Source organism: Anarrhichthys ocellatus, unplaced genomic scaffold (assembly GCF_004355925.1).
Source record: "Anarrhichthys ocellatus isolate YVR2014 unplaced genomic scaffold, GSC_Weel_1.0 scaffold10, whole genome shotgun sequence".
In the NCBI taxonomy this organism is placed as follows: domain Eukaryota; kingdom Metazoa; phylum Chordata; class Actinopteri; order Perciformes; family Anarhichadidae; genus Anarrhichthys; species Anarrhichthys ocellatus.
The window spans coordinates 8,601,059-8,622,162 of NW_022280040.1; the positions used below are offsets into that span (position 1 = coordinate 8,601,059).

The 21,104-nt window shown below is 42.8% G+C and overlaps 1 protein-coding gene across 2 annotated transcripts in view; it reads right to left on the reverse strand.

The window, feature by feature from the left end:
* gpr158a (G protein-coupled receptor 158a) overlaps nucleotides 1-21,104 on the reverse strand; it is a 61,089-nt gene that overhangs the window by 21,889 nt on the left and 18,096 nt on the right. For both annotated transcript variants that reach the window (XM_031849854.1, XM_031849855.1), the window contains exons 3-5: nucleotides 10,593-10,695; nucleotides 7,911-8,143; nucleotides 5,805-5,873 (exon numbers count right to left, since the gene is read on the reverse strand). In XM_031849854.1, the coding sequence (XP_031705714.1) occupies nucleotides 5,805-5,873; nucleotides 7,911-8,143; nucleotides 10,593-10,695 (405 nt within the window). The remainder of the gene's footprint in view (nucleotides 1-5,804; nucleotides 5,874-7,910; nucleotides 8,144-10,592; nucleotides 10,696-21,104) is intronic.

A 21,104-nucleotide genomic window follows, 5' to 3' on the forward strand; every position in this document is an offset into this window, starting at 1 on the left:
ATATTCAGCAAATAACGCTTAAAAAAACATGTGGGTGGATTCTTGTTTTAGACAAATGCAGTTAGAAAAAAAGAGGATCGAAAAGCAGCAGTTTGTAATTAGCTTGTAGTGTGTAGACAATAAAAATGCAAATATGTGTGTGCGCGCAGGGGGTCGATGAAGACGGGGAAAGCTTCAGGGATTGATCGTCTTTCGTGTGAAGGTCAGTGTCCCGCAGCGTATCGATCGCATAGGATGTCAGACCTCTCCCTCAATGCCGTGAAATGAGTTTACCGCACTCAGTAGAGAGTGGAAATACCTGTGGTCTGTTGTCATACACACTCTGTCTCTTACTTCACAGACAGTCGGCTGTTGACCTGCTTACGTTTTGTCTGTAGGTGTTCTGCAGACATTGGCAATGTATGGATGAAATGCTCACTCCTTACGTGGGTTTATAGGGAGATTATACCTAAAGAGTTCCTTACATTTACTTGTGCATGTAACACAGTTTTTGTGGTAACATATTACATCTACATACATTTGATCACTATCAGTTGTAGCGGTTTACAGTGTTCTTTGAAAGGGCAGTTCTTTAAAAAAAAGAAAGAAAAAGAACTGCCCTTTTGACTTATTCTGTCCTCAAATATTGTGGAAATCCAAGCATTACATACTTACTACATCCAGGAGTCATTGAACTACAGTCTAGCTCTTGTTACGCTCAAATAGGGTGTCGTGTTATACGATCAGTGTGGCTAACTAGCCGCCCAAAGTCTCATTTGATTGTATGCTGTAAATGCCCCGAGTGCACAGTGAGTCATCCAACATTCAAAATCTTCTGACCCTTTAAAAGAGAAGTGACGGGAATTGAATGCAGCAGACACAGAGCACCATTAGCATTCATTTTGACATGTTGTTGACAAAAACGACTGCCTGCTACAGCTGGAAATGAGGTTGATGAGAGTAGTAAGAGTGAACTAGAACAGTTAAGTTGGCTCAGAAAACCAAAACAAAGAGCTAAAAGATACCTATAATAATTTAGATCACATTTTTACAATATAGCTACATCTTCCTGTTTGGTGCCATTAAGCAATTTTCCTTTGTGCTGACTTATCAGACCTCAAAGACAGCAGGAAGCTGCAGTGTAGACTGGTGAATTGTGGCTGCCAATCCTCTCAGACATGTTTATATTCATTTGTTAATATCTCTCAATGAATGTGGTCAGAACTTTAGAAAATTAAGACGCTGATGGTGCAACCCAAATGGTTTTAATGCCTCCAAATCGTACCTCTGTTAGACTTAGTAGAAATTTTAAATTATGGTTTGAATGATGACTTATTGTTATTGTCAGCTACAACGACTCGAAGAGCAACCTCATACTAATGGAGCACTTACTGAAATGAAAATGCCAAAATAAAATATCATACATTAGTCATCTGTCAATGACGCAGTATAGACATATCAGTTTGTCGATTTTTAATATGACTAAATCTAAAACCGTTAGCCATTTCCAGTCAAAAGAACAGACGGCGCTGCAATGCAGCCTTTTGTTATCAGAGTTTCTCATGAATCTGCTCCGAGCTAAAGGGGAGAAAAATGACTTTGAGCCATTTAGTGTGTCTGCCTCCATGTGAGCAGAGGATGGGATGGTGCAGCCTCGGGAATCATTCTGTCACAACAAAGCTCTTGTGCTACTTTTACTGCTTTGACATGAAATAAGGACAGACACCCGGTCCGCCCATGGCCTGCTTTTTCTGGTCAATATCTCCTGCTCATTCCCCGTCTCAAAACACCTTCAATATGAGAGAGTGGGAGGAGGCAGCGGAGGAGAGGTGGGGTTTTGTAATAGCAATGGATCCATTTATATATGAAAGCCGACACCCACTGCCACATGGGAAGGTCATTTTTCTGGAGGCAGGTAATGCTTTCTTCTGCTCCCGCTGCTCCCTGAGGTGGGCCGAGTGTAAATTACATCCAGCTCACACTCTGCGCAGTCGAGCCCAGGGCTGGCTGGTGCTCGCCTCCCGCAAATCCCTTCCCTTCCCCATCACCAGTTAGATGCTGAGATATTCCCATCTTGCTTGGGCACTAAGGGACATATCAGACAGGGAATAGCCTGCCTACATGTGGAGATGCTATCGTTCTCTTTCCAGTCTCTCATCATTTCTGTCTGCCTGCACATGTAGATAAAAGGAACACTCCAGCTGCAGCTGCGTATCCTCAACTTCAACTTTTATTTGGGGGCGGGGGGGGGGGACTCCACAGCACTTTGCAGAGAGGGGGAGAAGGGAACAGCAACCCTCCAAATCCACTTAAGTCAGATTGAAAGTGTCAGAACAGCTTGGATGGCAGGCCGAGCAGAGAGCACAGGAGGGAACTGGCTGGCAGACTGTGTTTCATGGCCTGTCAGGTCAGGATACATTATCCCCTGGCTGTACCGTTTCTCATTAGCCCCCTGATGTGCTGTGAGGCCCTACCTGCCTGCCTGCCTGCCATGCACGGCGGAGCCCTGAGTTGGGCTGAGGTGGCACCTCGGCCCAGCTTGGCACCAAGACAATGCTGAGATTGGACAGGTGGAAAGACAAGGAACAAAGGACCTGGGGGGGGGGGGGGGTCGTACTCAAAGGTCACCGATTTCAAAACGGCAAAGGATTTATTGAGCAGGACATGATGCTCTCTACTCTGCCCCTAACCCCAAGGGTTATATCAACATGGGAAAGCAGAGTGATGTAATCCTTCTCAGAGTATTGTCATCATGTTAGGCAGATCCCAAAATTTCCAGGTTGGTACTTTTACAAAGATATTGTCCTCATCAGAAACTGTGTTGGTCGAGCGGTCAACTCTTAAAACAGCCTTAAAACGATGTCATCTTGCCGACAGGAGCACTAGTTTAGAAGATGCTCTAATGGTTTTCAGAAAGTCACTAAACTATGTATTTGTTGGACGACTTGTTGCCAAATACCTTGAGGTTAAAGTAGTTCCGCTTAATTTAATATCCTTGAGATACACAATGATCATATCAAAGTATAATTCAAGGTAAAACCTGACTAACAAGTCAAGTAACAAATCTCTGGGAAGTGCACTGCAAAAACACCGGCATTCAATGCTTAACAAGGTGTCGTGAAAATTAAAAATAGAAACCTGCAGACTACCACTTCTACATGCGAGTTAACATTTCTGAATGTATAAGCGGCAGAGCAGGAGGTGTGACACGCCTCACGGGGGAGAACATGCAGGGAGCGGCAACTGCCATTATCTCTGGGGCAGCCGACACCGGTGCACACACAGGTGGGCAGGAAGTAGCAAAGGGAAAATCAGTCTCATACGCTGTGTTTACACGCTCCTTATACTGTTATTGTTGTTCTACTACAGCATGTCCTCCCATTTTCTATATGCATACTCAAATGTATTATCCCTTCGACAAGCTATTGTGTGACACGTGAACTGCAAATATTGTTATGACAAGTAAAATCGTGTTTAAATGATCTGCCTTTTTGCATTTGCCCCTATTATAGAAGCACCTATCTTCTGACGAGTTGAGGCCTGTTGTACTACAATGCAGCTCCTCTGATTCAGTAGTCTGTGTGTGTGTGTGTGTTCCTGTCTCGGCTGAAGGAGGAGATGGTGGAGTCTGAAAAAAATAAAACAAGCAAACCAAACTCTGTCACTTTGCTGCCATCTAAGCCTCCCCAGCAGCGTCAATAAGAAGCTGCAAAGAGACAAACGCAGGGCTGGCAAGCTAATCCAGGGATCACATTGTGAATCACAAATGTGTGTCCCCCCCTCCCCCTCCTCATCTCCACAGCCAGACGGAAATAGCCGGCTTTGGCACTGCCATACTTTTGCCTTTCTCCTTCTTGCACTCCCTGTTCCTCCCTCCTCCCTTCTCATTTCAAAGCAGGGGGGTGGAGGGGATGAAGTTATTGCATGTGACACACTCAGGAGAGAAAGGGGGTTTTGGTGTGTGGGGGGGGGGGTTGCATTAGTCCAAAAAGCCGAATGTCATGGGAGCAGGATAAGATGCATCTCCTGCTGTTTAATAACAGAGGAATTATTTAAAATAGAAGCAGAAGCAGCAGCAGCAGCAGCGGCGGCGGAATATTTCTGAATCTATATTTAGATTGGGAGTGATGCGTCTCACGCTCGCAGCTCATGTGGGATTCTCACGGGGAGACATGGAAATGCATCAGGGTGGAGATCAATCTAGCGTGCTGCACAGAGCCATGCAGAGAGATGCTGCTCTCACAAGATCGGGCTGAGATATTTTCTCAAAAAAAAAAAAAACATTGGCCGTGTGCACAGTGACCGTTTTTAGCACAACGGTACAGAATAACCTAATAGAATAATCTAACATCTAAACAAGGTAGGATTCATAGCGACAGAGTAAAGTTCCCTTTGTACTACCTTTTTACAAGCAGTCTATTCTTAGCATTTGGTGGCATCACTACACCAGCTGGATACAGGATTATCATCCATTCACTAACCAATAACCTCCAAGTTTTCTTTCAGTCTGCAAATTTCAAACATTATTACTTCCCAGGACCTTGTCGCAGCAAATTGCATTGATTAGCCGGCTTTAAATCAGTTGCCGTTAATTACATTTACCAGGCATTGCTTCGGTAAGCATATAGCTCCACATGATTGCAACTAAATTGCAATTAGCCGATGCCCTGAGCACCCAAGAGGAGGACGTAATGGTAGATTTGTGTAAATCAACGGTACGTGGGTGTTGGACAGAGTCTGGTCATGTGCAGGAATAAATCTGCGGTATAACGAGGCGCTTCAGAAGCAAACGATGGCACTGTTTATTATTTATAACAAAATTCGATTGATTTTTTGCTGATGCAGATTACAATAACTGTTATTGTCTCCACATGTTTAAGCTCTTTTACACTGTATATGCATCCAAAGTTTTCTCAATCTCACAAAAAGCCATTTTCAGTACCAAGGCAATACCAAGAAGTCATACGGGGCAAAAAAGAAAAATTGAAAACCAATGCAAAAAACAAAAAACACAGCCACCAAGAGCCAGGTCGTAAGCACATATCCAAGAAGAAGCAATGAAAATGGTGAAACAATGCAAATATAGCAAGGAAAAAAAGCAGGGGCATTAACAAAAAATCCACCAATCAAATGAGACCTGAGGCGACCAGCTAGCCGAACGGGTCATCAGAGGAGTTTTGCCAGCGGGTGGGCGGGGAGCCCACATATTTCACTGAGAAATATGTCTCCGTTCAGAAGCTAAAGACGCTCTAACATCCATTCCTCTGGGACTTTAAAAGGTTAAGATCACATAAAACGTAATGGGAGTTTATTCCGTGTGAAGGTCTGAATGAAGCAGCGCGTGAGGCTGGTCAACAGATGGTGGTGTTGACAGGCTGCTGGGTTCATTGGCCCGCTCTGTGTACATTTAGCAGGGGGTCACCAAAAACGCCCTGGGATATTTGTCTCTGCCAGTCCCGTTTTATCACACTGTGGCTGTGAAAACACTGCTCATCACAGCTCCATGCGGCCGTGAAAAAAGAAAACACGGCAGGTATGATTTATGGACTGAGGTATGCACTGTCTGACAAGGCAAACAATCCCGCTCGGTGCCGCTGATGCAGATACGAAGCTTTGTTCTGGTTTAGATGAATGAGTGACAGCGTGAACCAAAGGTCAAACTGAATGCCAACCTTCAGTCAAGGAGAAGATTTTTGTTTTCAGCTCAAAGGAGCTTGGCATGAGGATTATCAACAAACATGTCGAGAAATGAGCACATGAAAGGATACCGACCTGCACACACACACACACACACACACACACACTAGCGAGCGTCTCAGGCTTACCGGAAAGTAGAGAAGCAGAGCTCCACACAGGATGGCCTCCAGCAGGACTAAACCTGATGCTCGGATACTCTGCAGAAGAAGAAAGACACACCTATTATTAAACTTATCGTTTATGCATCATACTTAAAGCTACATTAACAGAGTTTTGGCTACATGGGGCTGGGGCAGCAAGCTTTTTTGGAGATGTGTTTTTGTCTCCTATTCACCATCTTTTAGCTCCGTTTTGGTCTCCACCGACTCTTAATTTTTATGTCCAAAATCACTCAATTATAATGTTCACAATGATAATGTTTTTTATATTTCCTACAAAATGGATACAGGACAGTTTGGAATATAACTCTCACATTGCAGCAGGTCTAAACAAGTCTAAACCAGCAGGAGATCATAATATTCCAGGAGGACTTAAAAGCGGATTGGAGCTTTCTTCTTCGTTGGTTGAAAGAGAACAAAGCCCATTGAGAGCTCCTGCCTCAAGGACTTTTTATAGAAGGGTTCACCATGTCAGGCTCTTTCTGTGCTCCTATTGTGGACGATATTCAACAAAATATCGTCCACAAATTGAAGAGACGCCTGAGGGGGCTTTCAAAGAGCATGGGACAACTGAGCCACTCATTTAAGAACACATGCAAAAGACAACACAAAGCACTACTCACAGCTATCTAGAGCAGATGAGTGTTTATCTTGTTTGAGATAAATTAAAATCTACAAGCCAAATTAACTGATTTGTTTATGAAAAACTTTTAATTTATTGCAAAGTCTGTGAGAAGCTTAAAAGCTAAGCTCTTAAACTTAGTTTGATAAGATGACTGGGGATTACATAAGTAGTGTTTAAGTGATGACAAAGCCCTGGAGTATCTCAAACTTTTATCTGCATTATTAATGGCAGCGATCCTTTGTTGAACTCCGGTTGATATAATGCTGGAGTCTTCAGGTGTGAGGGAGATAGAGCCGCTAGATGTTCCCCTGTCAGCGTTGAGGTGAGTCTTCAGGCTAATCTTCACACGTCCAACGCTCAAAACAAAGCCTTTAATTAAGACGATTAATTGAGAGTAACAACTAGAGGCTCAGAGGATTTCATAAGTTTGGTCAAAAGTTTACTTGGGTAGAAAGTAAATCACCACATCTAAAAAAAAAACCTTGTATTTAAATTGAGCTCAGCAGTTCTGTAACACAACACGAGGCTTTTGCCAACATGACAATGAGACATGTGGCAATGGGCCACATTTTGCAAAATGACAATAAAATGTTCCCCTCATTTAGAGCGTTCTGCACACCTTTCATCCAGCTCATCTTTGTCTTATAGCTAAAAGTAGTTTGTGGAGAGTAGTGGCTCGCAATGATGCAATGAGGTCGTTGCTTCAGATTCCTCGATGGCAAAGTGACAATTATATCCGTTAAGGATTTAAACCGCCCCAGAAAGACCAGGCTCAGAAAACACTGGTGAGAATTGAATGAAAATGTCACTCAACACCTTTCAAGTTGATGTAAAGAATAAATTATTTGCTAAAGTGATTGAATTAGACTACGATGACACTGTCAGCCAGGTGCGAACACACAAAACCGAATCAATATTTCGCACTGACACATTTTACAACAGCGATAGATTTGATGACAATATATGATGTGAACTAAACACCAGCATGAATTTCATCTTTGGAAAGTTACATCCTGTCATATTCTCCCTCAAAATGAGAAGCGTGAAGCGGTCAGTGGCCCCGGCTATCAATCGGAGTCACTTCTGAATTCAGCGCTCTCGTTTAGACACACTGGTCGCTGTCGAAGGGGCTGATGTGGAGTTGATCCGCGGTGCCTCGGCTGTTTGAAATGATTTCAAAGCTTTGTGGTGACCGCCCACAAACACATTCACTGGTTTATTGATCCAAAGGGCTTTGATGACCACATGGCCCAGAAAACATCAAACGCGTGACTGATGTGAAGTTGTAATTGTGCATTGAATCTGTGTCTTTTAAACTTTCACTCTTAATGGTGACTGAACAAATTCCCCAAAAGCTGAAGGAGATTATTGTGTGGTGACCTATCTTAAAGATTTAAATAATAACAAAGAAAAACACAGCTTTATTGTCTCTGTCGTGCGAGGATACATACCTTGTTCCTGCGAAAGTAGTAGACAAGCACCATGCTAACGAAGACGATCAGCATGCAGAGGCACTGGAAGGAGACCACGGCCAAGCGCAGAGCTCCGTCCTCTCGCGCCACACAGGGGGTTTCGTCCTTGCAGTAGGCGCAGCCCTGCTGACACGGCAGGCAGTCGCTGGAAGACCCCTCGTCCGCATTGGGACCGCTGTCTGCAGCTTTGCCCTTTCTCCCCCTCCCCCTCCCTGTCACAAAACAAGATGGAGAAATAGAGGAGCAAGAACATCAGCACCTGTCCCAGTTATCTTACCATCATCGGATTTGATCAACCTTCAGTTGTCGTTACTTTTGTTCTCCAAGACAGTGAGTCCTTTACCTTGATTTTGGGAATTATGATTCGGTTATAAAAACGTATTCCTATTGATGTAAAACCCGAGAACCATGTGTTGCAATTGACAGTGCCTAGAAAACTGGTAAGTAAGAAACAGATAAATAATAAATACATTGTTTAATGCTTAAAGTGATAATAGTTTAAACTGTTAACCAAAAAATAATGGATACATGATTTAAATTAGTAGCTAAAAGTAATATATAAACAGTTGAAATGTTACCTAAAATTAAGCAGATTGTGTCGCAACAACTACCATTTTCTTAAGTTGCCTTGGTCATTGTGTTTTCCTCCGGATATGAGGCCGGTATTGAAAGATAAAGGAGATGAAGTGCTTCTTCGAGTATATATTCTTATCCCTCTCTGACCGTACAAGGATTCATCGACATTGTGTCAACACAAGGGAGATGGATCTATATGTGTGAACATGAAAAGTCAACACCGCCGCACCTTGTTCAGTCACTGGCATATCCTTCAAGGCTGATAACTGCGGCTTCCTTAGAAAAAGCCCACAGAGACGCGCCACAACCTGAGTCATTTGTTTAATCCTGACAAGGACGGGGATGATTGGGGAGTCTAAAGACAGGACAGATTGGCTCAAACCATGAGGAAAATATGTGTATTTAAGCTAGGCGCAAGATCTGGGTGGGGAAAGTGCACATATTCAAGAATTTCCAACCACTACATGCTTAAAAAAGAGCTGCTCTGTTGCCAAACCGGACAGCAGCGAAAGCTAAAAACCTCCCAGGGTAAACTAAGGTAAAACCTAAAGAGGGACAACAAGAAGCGAGTGGACTTGTTATTGGTAAATCCCCCTAAGAGATGCCCATATGGTTGGATAGATAACGAATGGTGGACTTATACAGAGCTTTTATGGAGGCTTTATTGGAAACAGCCATTGTCTCAGAGATTTGCAGGGATTTTGCCTTTAAAAAGAAACTGGCCTATTTTTCAAAGCTATGACTCTGCACAGCATTGATCCCTTCAAAAGGACTACTTATCTCCGTAGAAATGAGTCACATCCTTCAGCTCGCTCTCATCGGTTTGTCGCTCCTACCAGCTGACAGACGGTCAGAGGAAGCTAAGTCTCGGCTTCTCCCACATATTAATGTACAAGATCCACAGTGGAAGATCAATGGGAGACAAAGGAAAGTGAGTTGCTCTGGTTTCCTCCGCAAAGGAGTGTCAAGGATGTCCCCTCGTGGATTAACCAGGCTTGTTATTGGACCCTTGGTGGGCCAGACTGCAGCACTACGCCTCGCTAACAGGCTTGCCCTCTCCTCTCTATTATTGTGTTCTCACACACACACACACACACACAGCATTCATGCAGACGTGCACACATAAACACGTACGTTTGTGTACACGGCAAACAGCACAAACAGGCAGAAGCAGACAGCACAGACATCCAGCTCTCTGAGAAAAGACATTGTGAAGCGTTTTTTTTTTTGCTTTTCTGTGCATGAAGGGAAAATGTTTTAGGGTAAAAAAAGACGGTGGAAATGGGTGAGAAAAGGGGTAAAATTGAGACGGGCACAGAGGAAGACGCTGTACGAGGTTTGTGCGGGATGAGACAGGAGGGAAAGTGGATCGAAATGAAAGTATGAGAGTGATGGAGGGCAGGTGAAAACCACTGGGGTTTTCTGTCTGCAAAAGCTGTTTTTAATTAACTCACAGCAGACAGAATAAACTGGGAAAAGTAACTACCATTAAAAAGATATTTCCCACCTTGAACCTGATTAGCCTCCCCGGGTACCGGGGCTACTTCCATCGTCAGACAGGGCAGTGACACGTGCCTCTTTCATCAGCATAGTTATAACATGAAGACGTTATATAACGACACATATTAAAGGTGAACTTGTGGTTCTTTTGATAACAGCTGCTGGTCAACATATACACAGAACTGATGAAATGAGCTCACCTGCTATATTTGTACAAAATGAGAAGCAGTTTGCAGGAGACAAGACTTGTCTCCTGCAAACTGGCTGCTGTGTTCTTTTTTTAACCTTTGCTGGCAAATCACTTAAAATAAATGTGATCTCATAAAACTTTGTGATGAGCTCAAAGTCTAAAATGCATCTTAAGGTTGTGCTGCATGAAGGACACAGAACAGGGTGTCCAATAATAAGGACAGAGGAAGCAAAAAAGGATTAAGATACAGAATGTCTAAGTTTAGCATGCTGTAATCTGCCAAAACAAATTCCTCTGATGGGTTGAAAGTGACCTCTTAATAAGTCACCTTGTAGGGGCCGACCATCCTTTATAAGAATACGTGTGAACAGGCGATTGACTCGTCACTGACTTACTGGTGAAGCCGTTGACAGCCACTCTGTTGGGGTGGTAGAAGCCCGTCTTGCAGCGGCACGTGTACTTGTCCAAGATGAACCCGTGGCCGTGGATCGGCGAACACTGCGAAGAGACAAAAAACATGAACATCAGCCACACAGAGAAGACAGTGGATGCAGTTTGAACTGGACTTTCCCTGATAATAAATGAGTCATCAGTCTTCTTGTTATACGGACTCATGAGACACCAATATAGAAGCAATTACAATATGTCAACACTAGACCAAAAGTAAAGCCTGTAGCCGGGAATCAGAGAGGAGAACATGGGATCAAATGTCTAATTATTTAAGTTGTGAGATTCCTCTCTCTGTCTAACTGTGCCGTCTCGCCACTCAATAATGAATTAGTCAAGCGTCTTCCATTCGATTGAAAGTCTGATAGGAAACAGACTGCCGAGAAAAAAGGAGAAGGGCGTCAGGGGGCATCCTTGGCAGACTTTGTGTGCTGTTGGCCAAATTACGAGATATAATTAATATCTAAATTAAGAACAGGCTTGATTAAAAGGAGAAGCATTAATTCTACTTCTTGTGGGAATGCGATTTTCATCCTCTCTTCTGTGTGAACACATTTGGGTCATTGATGTAAAAAAAAAAAAGCAAAATGATTTTTTTCTTGCTCTCTTTCTCTCTCTCCCTAAAACTACATAACATCTTATTTTCACACTAAGCAGAGATGATAATGACTTATGAGTCCCAAGAAACGACGAGGAGCCCAGAATAGCGGCGGTACTTCAGCCGACACTTGACGCGCTATGAAGTGTTTTTGGCCCCCGACAGCGAGATCCAGAGGCAGGACCAGCGTCTACATGAAGCGTGACGCTCTTCACAGCGGACTGGACTCTGCAGGTCTTAAGAGGGCTATTTCTGACCCGTCTCTCGAGGTACGAATGCTGAGAGTGCGGGCCCTCTGTCAAAGCCTCGGAGAGGCCCGACCAGGGGCTCAGAAGCACAAGGTAATTACCAGGTTATAATTCAGCGAACAAGTGCCTCAAACAAACTCCACTGAAGAGACCGAAGCATTTAAAGTGGCACTACACCGACGTGTTGAACTCCTCGTTTGTAGTGGTGACAGTCTTGAAATGGTCCTTTGCCGCTACGTATGCAGACACTATGTCACACCCACAAGAGTGGACATATTTGCAATCCAAGCTTTGCATGTTTTAATGACAGCTGGAGGTACCTGCTCACTCAACAGTCATATTGACCAACCCGGCAAGACTGAGAGACGTTTAAGAGGCGACTGACGTTCGTGAGTCGGCTTCTCTTTGAATATTGACAGTTTTTATTCAGCACATACAGAGTCAAAGTGTACATTTTGTTTGGGTAAATTTGACAAATCTCCAGGTTAGATGGTGCTTTATGTTGGTGCCTCTCTTTTATGATTCAGGCTGCTGAGTCGTGTGCTCCTTCATAAAACTGGTGCAGCTTTAAATGAGGTCTGTGGTGCAACGTGATTTCCTTTCTCATTCCCCGCAGTAGTCTCCTCAGGACAGGTGGAGCGTGCTGCAGCTACTGCCTGCCACTGCTAATATGCCCACCTCACAAAGGCACTATAGAAACAGCCAGAGACAGGTGTGTGTGCGTGTGTGTGTGTGTGTGACAGGGAGAAACAGGAATAGCCCTGACAGTGCATCCCACTCCTGCCTGCTGCGGTGATTGATGCGGGGACTCGGATGTGGAGTAAGTTGAACGAGGGAAGCGGCCCAGACAACGCAGTCTGGCTCCCAGCTACCTGCCATCAGTCACATGGGATCCTAGGAGCCAGACTCATATCAAGGGGCCGAAAAAAGGAGCTTTTGAACCAGATGTGTAAAGGTCTCCACACAGGGATGAGGAGCTGAGGAGACACCAGGGACGGATGTCGAGGTGTAGGGTGAAGTTATATTCAGATGATTTCTATTCCACCATTTGAAAATAATTGGAGGTTTTCTCAAAAATATAGATTTAAGAAATCAAATGAAAATCTCTGATAATATAAGTAGGCAACTTAAAAAGGTACCAATGTGTATGTTTTTCACCAGTAGAGGCCCTATGAAGCAATGTTTTGATACAAACGTGAACAGGTGTGCTGGTGATGCAACACATACTCTAACTAATGGTGTCACATTATTTAAGTAACAAAGCAAGAAAAAGTGGCAACGCATAAGCAAAATGCAGGTAAGAAAAAGACTGCAAGTAAGCAAACAATGCAAAATTCTATGTTTTTTTTATTAGCTAAGAAATGTTTTATTATGACGGAATTCATTCAACACATTTTAAAGACTCTAGGATACAAATAGTATCATCTGAGGTGATGAGGAAGTTAAATTAACTAAACTTAAGCGCTGAAACAATTTGTCGATTAGTTAACAGGAAAAAAATGAATCGACACCTATTTTAAAATGTTCCTTTATCAAGCAAAAATGCCAAGTATTTGCTGAATCCAGCTTCAGAAATATGAGTTTTTCTCTGTCACATATGTCACAGTTAATGAGATATCTTTAGGTTTGGACTATTGAAAAAGTCACCTATTGTTCTATTTCATAGATTAAAATAATCAGTTAATTGAGGAAAATAATTGTCAGATCATACAATACTGAAACATGGAACTAAACTTATTTAATATCACTACCAAACCTATTTTTCTAAATCAATATATCAGTTAAAATCACTTTTCCACATCTTATATGATTACATTATTGTCAAATACACAACAGATATTTAGGGCTTAAAGTATTCCTTGAGAAACTCGATGATGCAATTTCTTTGAATAATATTATTGTATTAAATTTAAGCAATCAAAATGTAGTATTTTTTCTATTGATCCTTTATGAAAACAAAATATTTTTTTACTCGATTAATTGATAGAATAAATCTGTAGAATACTCGGTTACTAAAACAATCCACAGCTGCGGCCCTGCAGCTATTACAAGGCACCATACTGTTCTAGTGTTTCAAACAGAGCACACGTAGCACTGACCTACTTCTAATATGCACGACAGTTGCTATTAATTATGTTTGATGGTGTTCTATTGAAAGCGAGCAACTCAGGCAGCCATACTGTTCTTTCCATAGTGAGCAGAAGGCGTCGACGTTGCTGCCTGACAGCAGAAATCACATCAACTGATAATTAATCTATACATATATACGTCCATATGATTGAGAATAATGTGTTTGGCTGCACAGAATCTCCAACTGTTGTTTCTGATAAGATCTATTAAATCTTGAGAACAGTAAATATGATTATTCTATGACAGCCACATGTGAGAGACACACTAAGAGCTTGTGTTGTCCTTCCGTGCACCATGGTTTCGCCCACCAGCACCGCTCGTTGGTCACATGCCAGCTGTGGCAGCTGTCAATCACACACACCCTGACATACTAATTGCCATGGTGACATGCGTGTGACCGCAAGCGAGAGCCTTTTTATCGGTGTGCGTCACGCTGTCATGCCAGCGTGGTCTGCCTTGTGCCGGAGCGCTTATAAAAAGGGCTCAGAAACAAGACACAACACGCACACCTTTTATTTCTCCCTTTCTTACAATCAGTGGCGTTTGTAACGTGGTTGGAATCAATTGATAACAATCTAAAATCAATTAAACTCATATGAGGCAATAAACAGAAACCACAACTCCATCTCAGCTCTGGCCCGAGGGAAGTAGGCTTGAATACTAAGTGGCCAAAAGTATGTGGACACCCCAGTCACATAGTTTACTGTTGGTCTGGGGCCATTTGTCATGATTTGAGCTGGACCCTTAGTTCCAGTTGAGGGAAATATTAACGCTAAAGCATTAAATCATAGTTTAGACACATGATAACCAATTAGGGCTGCAGGACATTGGGAAAAATGACATTGCAATATTTTATTTTTCTTCAACTTATATTACAAAAAAGAATAAAACACAGGAATATTCACCCTACATTATCGAGGGTTTTCACTTTGAGCGCAAAATTAAGAGGCTACATAAACAATGTTGTGCTCTAGTAAATAAAGATGTCAAAAAGATCGTTTGAGATGTATGAATGTTTTATTTTGTCTTGTATAAACTTGCCTCCTGTAGCTGCATTTTATCTGGTTAACTAAAGGTGAATAAATAACACCAGAAAATGTTGTATTACCCATGAAATTTAGCCAAGCAGGACTGGAAGGCTAGCAACGTTAGCTGTTAGCAGCCGGCGGGCAGCTAACAGCTAACGTTGCTAGCCGTGAGTCACCTTCACACCGGGCCTTTCTAATCCGACCTACTGTCACTGGCGGTAGCCATGGAAGAGTATCCGCAATGTCACAACGGAAATCAGAAAAATAAATGAAAAATAAAGTGTTTTTCCCCCCCTTTCCCATCCTGTGACTGACCTCATGACCCTTTACATTTCTCTCGTGGGCCAAACACAAATCCTGTTTCTACATGAACGTGCACAAAGCCAGATCCACTGAGAAGTGGTTTTCCAAGTTTGATGTGGAAGAACTCTGACCTCAATCCATCACCTCTTGGATGAACTGGGACTACCACTGGGAGGCAGTGGCCAGTTCACAATAAAGACTTGTGAGCATCATTACTTACACAAACAGGGCCAACAGAGAGTCCTCTCACATGCTCACAAGTACTGCGTTTCCTTTGATTAGCTAAACGTGTCAAAATGAGTGTGAGAGGAAAGCTTGCATGTTGCAGAATTTGTCACAGCTCTGCCCCTTCTCTCCTGTCTCTATATTTCTCACTCATCTCACTCACCTGTCAGCTCATTCAGTGCACCTGTCAGCCTCCCTCCTCATCAGCACAACTCCCCTCACCTGCCTCTATCCAGCCACTATATAAACTCCTGCCTCTCATCAGACGACGTGATGCGATGTGATGTTCGTACGCACGGTTTAAGCACAGATTTGTGTGACTGTTTGAATGATGCCCAGTGTGTTTTATATTTTGAATAAGTGATCAGATAAAAAAAAATTACATTTTCTAAAATGAGAGGAAAGTATGTATTTTATTAGGCATACTTCACCATCATAAATACTGGTGCTCAGGAAGACAGTGAAGACCAGAGTAACTTTCAAAATAAATTCACTAATTGCATATCCTCTGTACATTGCAGCATTCCACTCCCTGCATAAGAATTTACACACACTACATACCCTTCCTCCTGACATCAAACACAGCAGTTATCTTTCATCACCTTTCTGTAACATGAAGCGGGGGAATAAGAACCAACTCTCAGAGTACAGCACTAATTAATGCGGAGGCCGGTTGTCTTCCACCTGACCAGGAAACCAGGAACTAGCTCAATTCTGCCGGCTAATTAAGGCCTGCCGAAGACTCTCCCTCTTTGAAATAAGCCCACGCTCTTCCGGTCCAGCACAGTGCCTAATCAACCACTAATGGGCCTCTGTAGATATTTGTAATGACGCTACAGAGTACAACGTAAACCCCGAGGAAAGCTCATCGTCCAATAATTACAGACCGAACTATCAAATGCAGAGAAAGGAGGTGAGAAGGAGAATACTTGACTGCAGGGCAATTTACTCTGCTCATACAGTAGTTGTTACTGAGTTTGCATGTATGTGCAGTGTGCTGTAAACTGCTAGTGAAAATGAAGGCCGGCTTCATCCTAAAAAAAGAAGTGTTTAGCTCTTGGGCATGGACCGGGCTAAATAAATTGGTGCTGGATCTGTCTCAGACCTCAATTTCAAGCCTGGGCATTAGTCTAACTGAGACACACAAAGAGACACTGCTGAGAGCTGGATGTGCTGTGGCTCCGTGCTCAGGGGGACAGACGGCCAGCCAGGCCTTTAAACGAGGTCAACCAGCACAAGTTAGCCGGGGCCGAGCTGCCCGGACAGCGAGGCCTCGTTTTTTGGGTGCAGTCCAAAGACCATGAGCCTTTAACACTAGCGAGATAAACACTCTGGCCCGGAGGGAGTTTAGCACTGCCATCAGACTGAGACTGGTAAACACACAACAGACACCGCTGGGATATTGCCGTCATAATCGCATTCACAGCTTACGCAAGTCTCAAAGTGAACCGGGTACATATTTATTCCATGTTCGCACGGTAAAATGCACAGTAATGTTGACTCTTGCAACTTGCAACGGACAGTCATACACTCGAGTACATGAGCACAAGAAAACAAGGACAGTGAGTACCAAGGGATCAGGCAATCACAAAGTTTTCTGACATCCTCAAAGCAGCCTCCGGGGACAACGGGCACAAATCGCTGTTGTCCACTCATCCGACACTTCAACTCTCCTCATACAGTAACCGCAAAAGTTCTTCCTTGCTTGAACTCCCTGTCATCCTAATTTATAACTTGAAAGTGATTCAAGAAAGCCTAATTTTTTCTGTTTTAAAGTTGCTAAAGATCAGAAATCACATCATAGAGAATAAGCCTTTAAATATAGAGTAAATCTGACCTTCTACCGTGCCATTGATGTTATCTTCATCAATGCAAAATGGTTGTGCTCAACAAATAATCATGACACCAAACTATCTGTGATTTAACACTACAGATGCAAGATTCTGGGTAAAGAAGCCGTTTTCTGACCTTGTTAATTGCAGCTTTTGTCCCATATATTTTACCATATTACCATTGAGTCAATCGCAAGGGTGTCTGGAATCACTCTTTGGGGACACAATGAGCAGCTTCAATATCAGCAAGAATTTTTGGACTATAACCCCTGATCGTTCACGTTGAAAGGACCCAAATGTCAAGAGTATCTGATCCTCCTTGATGCCTCCCTGTGGAGGTTTTCCTCTGTTGGTCCAACTGGGAGGAGACCCCGTGGCAGACCCAGAACACACTGCGGGGATTATATATCCCTGCTGGTGTGGGAACACCTCAGGAGGTCCTCGGGATGCTGCGGAGGACAGGGACGTCTGGGTTTTCTTGCTTAGCCTTTCATGGAAAAAGGAAAAGTGATGGAAAATAGATCGATGGTCCAAAATTCTATGCGGAAATAAATGTGTTGGATTTTGTATCTGTGGAGAGTCCCTGTTATTTGTGGGAACACTGAGGCTCAGTGCAGAGTTAGGGTTATATAAACAGCTTAATCAAACTGCAGGAAAGGCAAGAGCCAGGTTACTTTTGTGTTTGTAAAATAAGATACCGTCACTCCATATGTTTTTGTCTGTATTCCCCCACTCTTTCTCAGTCTATTTCCATCCTTTGTAAACATACAACTGTACTCATTTCACATCCAATCTCATGGGTCCCTAGACAAATGTTACATTCCACTTTTTTTTTTTTCCAATCCTTCCCGGACCGAGTGTTTGCTTTCTGTCTCGGTTGGCGGTGTGCTGCCGAGGCTGGGCACAGCGAACGTAAGACTGTGCCCGGGGGCGAGTGTACTCAAGTCTTCAAAGTGTTTCCATGTAAATTCAGAGTTCCAGCATTATCCACAGAGCCAATTAGAGGGACAGTGGTTAAGGAAGGGCTGCACTGCCAAGGGCCCGGGGCCACAGTTAAAACCAGAAGTGTCCTGTGATCTCTCGTCCCACTGCGTTACGGCCAACAGCCCTCAACCTGGACGTTTTCATCTACAGTACCCCAGAGACAGAACCGCAGGACACATCTCACTGCTGTCCACTGTGGGACTTGAATTTGGTACATCAGTGGTTCTCTTTATTGGGAACATAAAAATGTCCTTGGATGACAAGATAGCGCATTTACAAACTGAATCTTGGCAATGTTAAAGAAAATATTCAAAGTATACTCAAGTATTCTGTACTGTTGGCAGGACATGCAATTGGATGTTTCATTTCCGTGGCGCTATAAAAAACATTCAGAAAGACTTGTTTTTCTTTCTCCAGCGCGGCAAACTTCTAAAAAGTGTTTCCAAGATGTAGCACTCCATCCATCTGCCAAGCTGCAGATCTCTGCTCATCCATAAACTCCTTAATCTTTCTTTCTACAGTGGAAAGAAACTCACATTTATTGCCTTTTTCTCTTCCCTAGTCTCGAGTAGAACTTAATGTCCTGATCTCTCGCTACGACTTTCTTTAATTAAATCACAGCAAAACTGAAGTTTTAGTATTCGCTCCGGACCAGGTCTCTACAAACACCCTCCAAAAACCTGGGCTTCAATTTTGACTACCAAAAATCCAATTCAAGATCTTCCTCCTCATCTATGAGGCTTTGAATAGTCTTGCCACAGAATATATTAGCGAACTACTAATGCTGTACACTTCAGGTCCTGTAGTTGTACTTCATCCAAGACTGAAAACACGAGCTGACTGTGCGTTGCTCTCCTGGGTTCCAGGACGGGAGTCAGGTCAGCAGACTCGAGACTGAACTTTTTTCCCGAAGTTTCCCCGACATAGTAATCTGATTGGTCAAGTCTTGGTATCGCATTATATAGAAAAATAGTAAAAACGACAACATTATTGACTGAGATACATGCTAGCTGTGTTTCAGAATAATGGACAGCGCTGTTTATTGTCTGTCTGTGTGTGTGTGTGTGTGTGTGTGTGTGTGTTTGTGTAGTTTGTGTGTTTGCCCGCAAGTAGATTCTCACCTCGCCTTTGTTACCTGAGTTTTTATAGTTGCTATGTAAATACAATTTTACTTACTTACTTTACTACCATGCTGCATAATTCACCCAGCAAAAATCTGGATTTGCTCAAATTGAAGGGTGAACATAAATCTGCTGGTGCACAGCATTATTCTATTTCCTTCCTATCAAGCCCCCTTATCAACACTGAAGCTTAATCACAGCTTTGGTGAGATCACTAGTCGCTAATTACTAATTACCAATTACCCTATTTATAGGCTCCTGAACATATACTGTAATAGGCAACCTAGTAAGTACTGTAGTTAATTAGGATGCTTCGTGCCCTTTTTTCCCACTGAAATTACCGAAACGAGATCAGCAGGTTAAAAAAGGCCGTGGCCTGGTGTGAAACTACTCTTAATATAGCTCCCTTATGGGAATCCCTGCCCCACTACGATGCCGTGTTTCTAACAGCAGGGGTATTCCCAAGATGCCAAAAGTCTATTTTTGTCTTACAATATGCGGCTGGGCGTGCAGATGAAGGGGTAAGCACTTTAGTTGAATGAGTGTAGAGGGAACACCAGGACGGGGGAAGCTGTCAGAGAAACAAGCAGCTAAACATTACTCGACTAGCGTGAAGCACATTCTCAAAGGGGTTTGGGGAGTTTAACGGAGCACACAGCATGTCGAATGAGCAATCAAGGGCCAGTGAAGAGTGACATATCTGGATGTGATGTAAAACTATGTGCTATCTTTGGAATTTGTGTGTGACTTTCAGTAAAAATATGACCAAGTGAGCTGTTTCATCTCAAGCAAATAAACTCCTGGTATTGATTATCATTCATCAAGGATAAAAGCTGATTCTCCTTTTTGTGAGCAAAGGTTTCGGAGGTAACTTCAAACCAGAAATGATTGAATCATTAAGGTTTTCTAACGTTTACAATGGCAGGAACCTTCAAAAGCACATTTATAACAGATTGTATTACTGCGTTCTGGGAAACACTACTACTCCTAAATGATGGACTGGCTAACAAAAGTAAGGTTAATATGAAAACAAAGATTTAATTGCACATGTTTTTTTACGAGTTCATTTCAGCAGTAGAATACTGGATAAACCCTGCAGTTTCATTTACAGTACTTTCGCCATTTGGAATTTCTCGTAGAAAATGATTGCCGACACAAAAGACACCTCGTTGTGGGACAGAATGGGGCCTAAAACCTTTGCACGCAAATGAAGCAACATTTTTGATTGGCAAATCAATCTTGTTTTTTGACACTCACCGATGAATGAATTTCAGTTGGCAGTCAGTTTTCAAAGTATTTTAAATGAATCTCATCAATTCAACCTGCCATACGTCCCTCTGAAGCCCGAAAAGAATGAACCCGACCAATAAGACTGGCTCTTGTGCACTCAAGTCATTCAAAAGTGTCCATTACGCTCTTGTGCTGTGATCCCGGAAATAATTGTTCTTCCGTCGCCGTTCCAGTGCAGATAAAGAACTTGTTACAATAGCTGCCAATACAATGCGTGGCCTTCGTCTTTGTAAGTTACAGACAGCTGTAAGTAAAGATTACAGGACATGAGACAGATGTAAATCACAGAAACAATAGACGACGTGGATGGCTTGTGTTGTGCATCACCACCTGCATTTTAAATCCATCTACAACTACAACAACTCATCTACAGCTGGACTTCAACAGCAATCGAGAGAGGTTTTTGGTTAAGGTTCAAATCCCGCTTCGGTTAGAGAAATTGCACAGTCATGCTCTTAACGGAGCTAGCAGCTAATGCTAACAGAGGTTATGCATTCAATCTCTATTCAGTACAAATGAGTACTGGGATTAACTAAATAATAACACTATCATGACGTGTTCTAATCTTGTAAAATGTAGTTTTTGCAGAGGAAATTAATAAACACAGTTGTATGAAGGAGATGTTTTCACAGCAATATAAAATAGATATTAGAGAGATAATTATGACCTGTATAACTTCCTAACTCTAGCTCTAAGCAGCT